Source organism: Syngnathoides biaculeatus, chromosome 5, assembly GCF_019802595.1.
Source record: "Syngnathoides biaculeatus isolate LvHL_M chromosome 5, ASM1980259v1, whole genome shotgun sequence".
In the NCBI taxonomy this organism is placed as follows: domain Eukaryota; kingdom Metazoa; phylum Chordata; class Actinopteri; order Syngnathiformes; family Syngnathidae; genus Syngnathoides; species Syngnathoides biaculeatus.
This window is the reverse complement of record NC_084644.1, coordinates 19,997,250-20,006,580: the sequence shown is the minus strand read 5'-3', so window position 1 is coordinate 20,006,580 and position 9,331 is coordinate 19,997,250. Positions and strand designations below refer to the sequence as shown.

General features: G+C 40.4%; 1 protein-coding gene across 3 annotated transcripts; it reads left to right on the top strand.

Annotated features, from left to right (window-relative positions):
* Positions 1-1,664: 1,664 nt before the first annotated feature.
* On the top strand, positions 1,665-9,330 carry LOC133500564 (uncharacterized). Of its 3 annotated transcripts, none has more exons than XM_061819397.1 (7): positions 1,667-1,750; positions 2,291-2,506; positions 2,598-2,669; positions 2,743-2,861; positions 5,423-5,471; positions 7,622-7,716; positions 7,833-9,330. In XM_061819397.1, exons 2-7 carry the CDS (start codon positions 2,462-2,464, stop codon positions 8,515-8,517), a joined length of 1,065 nt encoding a protein of 354 aa, XP_061675381.1. In that variant the 5' UTR covers positions 1,667-1,750; positions 2,291-2,461; the 3' UTR covers positions 8,518-9,330. The 3 variants fall into 3 exon arrangements, with proteins under 3 accessions (XP_061675382.1, XP_061675381.1, XP_061675380.1); XM_061819396.1 differs by lacking the exon at positions 1,667-1,750 and adding an exon at positions 1,760-1,960; XM_061819398.1 differs by lacking the exon at positions 2,291-2,506 and having other exon boundaries at positions 1,665-1,750.
* Position 9,331: the final 1 nt, after the last annotated feature.

Here is a 9,331-nt window from a genome sequence, read left to right as displayed (position 1 = left end):
ATGGGCCTTGACATGTGCTAGTTTAACCAGGGGAACATTCCGTGCCATGAACGATTTCAAACCATAGCGTTTTAGTGTATTATAAACAGTCATCTTGTAAACGGTGGTCCCAGCTCTTTTCAGGTCATTGAACAAGTCCTGTCGTGTAGTCCTACGCTGATACCTCACCTTTCTAAAGATCATTGAGACCCCGCGAGGTGATGTCTTGGATGGGGCTCCACTCAGATTGAGATTGACCGTCCTGTTTAGCTTCTTCCATTTTGTAATGACTGCTCCAACAGTGGACCTTTTTTCACCAAGCTGCTTGGCAATTTCTTCATAGCCCTTTACAGCCATGTGGAGTTGTACAGTTTTGTCTCTGGGGTCTTTGGACAGCTCATTGGTCTTGGCCATGTTACAAGTTTGAGTCTTACTGATTGTATGGGTTGGACAGGTGTCTTTATGCAGCTAACGACCTCACACAGGTGCATCTGATTCAGGATAATATATGGAGTGGAGGTGGAGTTTTAAAGGCAGGATAACAGGTCTTTTAGGATCAGAAGTCTAGCTGATACACAGGTCTTCAAATACTTATTTGCAGCTGTATCACACAAATCGTTAAAATATCATACATTGTGATTTCTGGATTATTCTTTTTGATGATCTCACTCACAGTGGACATGCACCTTCGATGAAAATTTAAGACCCCTCCCTGTTTTCTAAGTGGGATAACTTGCACTATAGCAGGGTGTTGAAATACTTATTTTCTTCACTGTATGTACTTATTCATCTTTAAATATTCCCTGTAAAAAAGTTAAATCTACCCCAAAAGGTAGACCTGAAGTCCCCAGGTTTATTTTGTTTTTCCAACGACGAAGGTCAAAATTCTAAAAAAAAGAGAAAGAGAAATCTAATCATACGTTGTGATTTCTGGATTTTTCTTTTTATATTATCTCTTTCACAGTGGACATGCACCTACGATGAAAATTTCAGACCCCTCCATGATTTATAAGTGTGAGAACCTGCAATATAGCGAAGTGTTCAAATACTTATTTTATTCATTGTACCTACTATAAAATAATTGCCTCATGGGCATCAGAGTTATTGAGACACACCGATCAATGTGTCTTTGTTTTTTCAGAAAACCCCAAGACCACACACAGCCTGTTCTGTGCTTAAATAACACCACACTGCTAAATCCAGACTTTTACAGAGTAGAGTAAACAATATGAATACGGATGAACGAAAGCGCAGGATCGCAATTATCTGAAAGGGGAAGATATCACTTGGTAATCACATCCTTATTTAAAATAAACCCACGAAATGTGTCCACATATGTGTAAATATTTTGCATCGAAACATGTTTGTTCATTTCCTTTCATTGCAGAGAAGTTTAAAAAAAATGAATGAATGTATTAATGAATAAATAGATACAGGAATAAATACTACAAATACTAGCGGTTCTGATACTAGGATGATGAATAATTTTACATCCATGTTTACACCATGTATTGTATATGATGTCACATGTCATAATGTCTGAGTCACTCATTTTGGGAGGGATATTATTGGTTTATTTTGTCATTTTTCTTTACAATGCAGGACACAATAAGGGATTGGTACTATTCAAAATCAAATAGTACTGTTTGTGTGTGTGTGTGTGTGTGGTGTGTGTGTGTGTGTGCGTGTGCTTTTAAGTTTAGCCAATCAGATTTCAGGGCTGTATGTTGCTAGGTAGGAAGAACATATTGCAGCTTGCTTCCGCCAGCAGGTAACTCAACTTTCTAACCCCCAACGATTGAGACAGAAAAAGTGACTGAATATGGACATAAATGGACATGTTTCTTGAAGACAATTGTCGCTTCTTCTTTTGTTGAATGAACACCCCGTGAAGCACGACATTCAGGGCGAATTACTGTAATAATTAAGACTTTGTGTAGCCTTCGTGGAGCTAGATGTTTAAGTATGATTTAACTAAACCGTGAGTATGACGGCTTTAATATTTAATTTGTTGTGCCTTAATTTGTAATTCTTTTATTTTCAAATATTCTTGCTTCCAGTGTCGGAACAGTTGGCACATTATTGTGAAGGGCGTCATTTGAGTTTTGGCCAGCTAGCTAGCCTAATGTGGCAGAAAATTTCTTCCCGAAGTGCGCTTGTTGTTGATCAGCAGTAAAAGCTGTTTTGTGCCGAAGTGCAACCGTTTTTCCGTCATCAGTCAGTCACCAGGACGCGGCATCATGGCGGAAGACGGGACCGACCCTCGTGATTAAATCAACAAGCCGAAATTGATCAAGTTCTCCGCCCACAGGTTAACTCCCAAACGGCGGCAGAATGGGTTGCTAAGCAACATAAAAGAAAGAAAGAAACACGTAATCGGCGCCGTCATAAAGTGATTCTCTGCCATGTTGAATTTAAAAGTTTTGGCGCACGTTAGGTCAACCACAGTTTAGTCTTTGCTAGCTTTAGACAGAACGTCGACATGGATTTTATCGAGGGCAGCATTGGCATCTACAGACCCCTTATGGTATGTTGTTTGTGTATGTTTATGTATATATTGCGTGTCCAATTCCATATTGAAAACTGCTAATGTGAGTATTTTCTGTCTGCCTTTTTAGAAGTTTTTCGACACACCTGCATACAAACAATCTCTGGTGACTTGCTGGAATCATGTGTCTTACAAATTACAGGTAAGCAATTTGTACAAATATACAAAAACAATACAGATAAGTAGAAATATTAAAGTCTAATTTTGTTCATTAGATTGGACTGTTGGCAGAACTTTTAAGACTTCAGCAGAAGAACCTGATCCCATCTGAAGTGACTGCTGAAGCAATGACTGACCTGCTGGTGATGGAAACAAAGAATTCACTTCGAATAAAGTAAGTTACAATTGACTCTCATCTACATCGCACTTAAATGCTATTCATGCTAGTATGTATGGGAAGGGATTTGTGTCAAACTTATTTACACAAATATGTTTTGTGATTGGGCGGCAAGGTGGATCATCTGGTGAGAGCGTTGGCCTCACAGTTCCCCACCTGTGTGGAGTTTGCATGGTGTCCCCGTGCCTGTGTAGGTTTTCTTCCGGCACTCCAGTTTCCTCCCAAATACTGAAAACATGAATTAATTAGATACTTTAGATCAGGGGTGCCCAGACTTAAGACTTTACCCCAAGATCTACTTTTCAAGCAGCCAGCCTGTCGCGATCTACCGATGGGCAGCACGCATGGATTGCTGCGACTGTCGTGCACAAAGCAAAAGAGAGACATAGACCGTAAATAGGAGGCCAGCTTGCTTGAACCCGCCTTCATGTGTGTGTGTGCGATTGACGTATCTGCCACACTGAATGAATCAAGCGACTAGATGGATGATAGGCTGACTTCTTTTTTTTTCTTCCTTTTTTTAATGGCACGCTGTCACGCGATTGACCAAAACTGCCTAGCGATTGAGACATTGAGCACCCCTGCTCCAGATCGCCCTGAGCTGCGATTGTGAGCCCGACTGTTGTCTGTCTCCAGGTGCCCTGCGATTGGCTGGCAACCAGTTCAGGGTGGACACCATCTCCTGCACAATGACAGCATGCGCACTAGGGATCGCAAAAAAATGCTTACTTTCATAACCGGTTTTAACCGAACAGCTGTAGCAAAAAAACGGTACCATAGTGGTGTTTACATAATTAACCTCGAGTTGGGGTGCGGGGTTCCGCACGGACTGTTTTTGTTGTTGCTCTTCCGGAGTGACGAGTTCACAGAATTCCCCCTGTTATGCGAGTAGTGTTTTGATGTCTGCCAATAAAACAAGTTTACTACCATACTTTGGAGCGTTTCCTCGATGCCATGTTTGATGTTTCTTTGATTTAACTGAATGTTCTTTTGAGTCCAACTTTACTCTAACAGCGAAACTTGAAAAAAGTGGAAATGATGTTGAAAAAATAGCGCAATGTGGAGTACCAAAACCGGAAGAAATGATTGGAAATTTTAACCGATTTCGAAAGTCCCATTACGGTTTTGGTTTAAAAAAAAAAAAAAAACGAAATCCGGCTATAACTGGTTATTTGTACCCGGTTGCGATCCCTAATGCACACCTACAGTTGTCCAGCCAGAAGTCAGGCTTTATGAACGTAGTTCATTACACGAAGACGGACTCGTTAAAGGCAGAGATCGTGTGGACTTTAAAAGTGATCTGCAACCATTACAGTTACAAATTTTTGAAAAAAATTCCAAAGTGTTTGGAGTCATGTTCCCAGACAGTGACATTGCTAAAAACTACCACTGTGGGGAAAGGAAGACTTCGTACCTGGCTACATTTGGCATCGCTGCCCACTTTTCATCTCTACTGTCTCAAAGCCAAAAAAGCCAGAATAGAGACTGATATATCTATGCTTATTGAGAAGGCTGACAGGCTGTGTGAGGAGGCAGAAGAAAAGAGGAATCTGAGGTTTATCACCAAGGCCAATGCACTCAGAGGCAGAGCAAAGAACAAGAGAGCCACTTTGGCACCTCTGCAGCAACAAATAGAGGAGGCACTGGGTAGGCTCAAGGAGCTAGAGTAGGGGTGCTGAAACAGACATCAGTAGAAGATATTTGTGTATATAGTTGCAATTGTAGTTAGAATCTGTTTTTCTGTATATTGTTATGTGAAGACGTAGACAATGGTCATATCAATGAGAACTACCACAAGGGGCGACAGGTGATCACTGTCACAGGTACTGAGGTACTGGAATATTTAATGAACCAAGAACGGTTGTCTTTTTTCCTTACTCTTGATTTCCCACGATGGCCCTAAATTTTTCGTGTCAGCCCTAAGTTTTTTCCGTGTCAGCCCTAAATTTTTCGTGTCAGCCCCTAAGAATGCCCCTAAAAAGCCCTTAATTTTTTTTGGTCAGACTGAGTATGAACCCTGATTGGGCACGTGCATTTATTTTCGAGACAAATGCTCCAGCGTAGCCGCGACCCCAGTGGGGATAACTGCTCCAAAAAAATGGATGGATGGACAAACGTAATGGAGTTTTCAAGATATTCACACACACATTCAGATATTAAGGCTGAGACTATTCATGTGTGGGAAGGCCTTCATCTGCCAGGCAGCAGTATCCTATTCACTTGTAAATATTCTCGACTAGTTGTGTGTATGTGTGGGCGTGTGTGTGTGTGAATATTACGGAAACTGTTACATGTGTCAAAAAATAAATGCATGTGCCCTCTGATCCACAAACATTTACAAGGAGATTTAATTTTTACAGTTGACAAGTCATGATAGAGGCACACATAACATTCAAAATCACGTGTAAAACACGGATACATTTGCGGATTTGAAAAACAAGTAAATCACAGATATATTTGTGTACATAATTTTGAGACAGATCTCTTCCCTTAAATATGTTTCTATTGAAGAAGAGGTAAAATACTTGATGCTGATATTTTTTTGTCTGTATTTTCAGACTTTGGGAGTTTGAAGTGGAAGACTCCTTTGAGGCTGAGTCCAAGCTGGTAAGAGAAGACTCCCGACAATTTGCACTCAGCTGTTCAAACGCACATGGTTTTTAGTTTATTTGTCAGGGATAATATACAGAACCCATTAAACTTGAAGGGAGAGATCATACTGTAGCTTTTTAGCATTTTTTTGGTCAACAGTCCTTGTGACCGGAAATAATGAAAATCAAGCAAAAACTAACAAACTTTTTTAAGATAAATAGAACGTATATATGGTGTATGTACATGAAAATTATAAAATTATTCATATCTGTACAAAAACAGTGTATTTTAAAAAAATATACCCACTTAGCATTACTCTCTCACATCTTGTGCATTGAAAAACTATAGGTAATGACCCTGTAAAGTGAATTTGGAGAAATAGGGGAAAACTATTTTTTTTTGAAGAACTACATGGTACTCGTTTATGGAGATCTAATTTAAATTGTGGCGGTGTAGTTTTTTTTGGGGGTGTAGCTGAAACACAGCCCGTTGACTCACTTGAGCAATGAGTTATTCCTGCCTGACTCTATAGACACTTGAGTGGGTTAGGCCCACCACTTACGAGCGAAGTGAGCAAATTTCTCCAAGCCACACACTGATTAGCGCCATACATCTACCAGTGCCCCGCAACGTTTCATGTGCCGCATCACTTTATTTTTTTTAACAATATAGTGTATGTGCTGTTTTGGTATGGCAGCCTCTCCTTTACAAAGCTGGAAAGAGAGCTACAGTTCTGTGTGCTAATGTGCAGTTTGGATTACAGTGGTACCTCGACTTACAAACGTCTCTAGTCACGAAAAATTCAGGTTACGAAATTCCTCTTTGGAAAAATATTATCTCTAGTTACGAAGGAAATTCAGGATGCGAAAGGAAAAAATAGGTGGTGGATTCCCCAAATTCCAAAAGTTTTTTTGCAAGTTTATTCATCTTTCTTCACCATGGGCCACAAGAAACTTTAATGGAATTAAGTTGTGTGCGTGCATTCGTTCAAATGTGTTTTCTCTCAGCTGTCAAAGTTTGCCTCCTCCCCTGTCCCCCACGATGCCTTTTGCTTATCATTCACCCTTCTCTTCGCATTGTCGCCCACAGGTAAATGAACATAATTTTTTCACATTATGTACTTTGAATGCTTATTTTTGGCGGGTGTGGGCTTGAAATGGATTACGCTATTTACATGTAAAATGCGCTTCTACTTGAGAAAAATTCACATTACGAAACGATTTCTGTAATGGATTAGTTTTGTAAGTAGAGGTACCACTGTACCTATTTAATGTCCTGTGACGACCTGGTGAGATATACAGTATTCCAGCCACTCAAAGCTTCAAGTAAACTTTTATTTTATTTACATTTTTCATTATTCATCCATCAATCCATCCATTTTCTGAGCCGCATTTTACTCACAAGGGTCGCAGGAGTGCTGGAGCCTATACCAGCGGTCAATGGGCAGGAGGCTGGGTAGACTCTGAACTGGTTGCCAGCCCAATTGCAGGGAATGTGTAGACAGACAACAGTAACACTCACAATCTCACCTTGGGGCAATTTAGAGTGTCCAATTAATGTTGCATGTTTTTGGGATGTGTGAGGAAACCCATGCAGGCACGTGGAGAACATGCAAGCTCCACACAGGGAAGGCTGGATTGAACCCGGGTCCTCAGAAGTGTGAGGCCATTGCTTTCCAGCTGCGCTATTGTCCCGCCCTTCATTATTTTACCATTTTTTTCTGCATGTAAGAGTGTGTAGGCATCAGAGTAAAGAGCGGTATTTCACAGAGAGGGAGGGTATAATTTCACTGCATATTACAGACAGTGTCCAAGAGCAGAAAGAAAGGTTTGAATTTTCATGATTTTGAAGCCTCATTGTATACTTATAATTTCTTAGTCATTCAAATTTAGAATTGTTGTTGACGACCTTCTACTCTGTGGTCTGCAGTGTTTCAAATTGACATTTATTTTTCACTTTACAGGGAGTTTAAAAAAAAGTCAGATATTTTTGCTCCTCATAAGTTTCTTTATGAAGTTTATGTAAATATTGATGGGCTTCAACTCAGTGTGGAAAAGGGGTTGTTCCATTTGTTTCTGGGTTTATATCAGAATGCTGATTATCTGACCGTGCATTAATCCTCCAAATGCGTCTCCGCTGCTAATGATGTTTTGTTCTTCCGGCAGGTTTTTGAGGTGAACACCAGCATGAAGATGAGAGACGTTGAATTTGAAGCCAGAAGGCTCATCGACTCTCCTGAGATGATTCCTCCCCAGTTGAAGTCAGTCTCCCTTAACACCTGTGTCTTATCAGCTCAAGTATAATATTTATGATGTCTACATGTAGTATTTATCAAACACATGGATTAATGCATGCTTTTATAATTATTAACTCCAGACATCCAAGGATCCTCCAAAAAGCTAAGCAGCTTGCTGGGACTTTGAAGCAGCAGGAGGCCAACTATGATGATGTCCTTAGCCCACGTGAGATGGTGATAAAGGTTCTTCCAAAAGTGCTACAGAGGTTTTGGTTACCTCCGCAAAGCCCCGCCTTCACCATGCCGTCGCGCTACCTCAGCAAAATGGCTGTCGGAGTAACACAGGCTGTGGTGGACCGCATCTCCCAGACACTGTCCTCCGTCCAAATCCAATTCTCCTACTCTGTAAGAGACAATTTGGTTCTGTCTATCCAGGAGAAAGTAAGACAGCCATTCATTGAGCATGACCTGGTGGAGAGCATTCACAGCTTTCAACCAGAGTTCCTAAAGACCATCACAGATGTCACAGTTGAAGAAATCGTTGCACAGTCTGCTCTTTTTGTATCTGTCCCTTCTTCACCGTCTCCTGATCCTTCTTCAGAGACAGATTCACTGCCAGATGATGAAGACTTGATTGAGGAGCCAACCAAAGAGAGAGACTCTCTCGTGAAGGAAGAAGCTGTGGATTTTTCAGCAACTCAATTCCTTCCTTCAAGTAAAGAGAATGACATGGGTGTTAATAATATGATGCTGTCGATGCTGCTCAGTAATGTTTCAAACTGGATGAAAACGCTCTTTATCCGAGAGTACAAATTAAGATCATAGACTTTGGACATTGTGTTAACTGCATAGCCGGTGGTTGGTGCCCACGCCTTTCAGACACAAACTACCAAAGTGCGATATTGTCATGTCACACAGCAGTTGCAATTTGCTTCATTAAAATAGTTTGAAGCATGCTGACATTAGCGCGACACTTACCTCAACACAGAGGACAGTTGGCAGTGATTTCAGGCGTTTTACATCACACTTGCCTTACGGCGGCTGGAATTACGCCGTCTATACTACTTCAGAAACCAATTTCAGGCTAGACTGCAAGCTTCCATCCTGCATTTTGCACCTTATGCTAAGGACAGTGAGCTGGGGGGGAAAAAAACAGTAATTGCAATGTAAATGGTGTTTTTTTTTTTTTTTTTAAACCAAGAACTGCAGTTGTATAATTTTGACCCCTCCCATCCAAATTGCACAGCAAGTCGCTTTCATGGCGGACTTGTAACAGATATCCCTTTCCTTCTCCAAATATTGTATGCTGTTTATTGGCTACAATACTTATTGTACTTTATTGTAAATGATTTTGAGGGGGAAAAAAGCCAGTATTTGTTTTTGGTATTTTAACAACCACAATGTTTTTACTCATTCAAATGTACACGGTGTTCAGCTCACTTGGATAAGCATTTTTTTTCATCTTATTTAAAAAAAAAAAACAGCATGGTAACAATGTTGTTATTAATGCATTTTTCATGTTGAAGAGAATTAAAGTCATGAGCTACCATAACATAACTTTGAGGTACATATCTAGGTATCTTGTTTGAACAATGCTTTTAGATCTCCGCATGAAATTAAACGCAACTATGTACAGAAC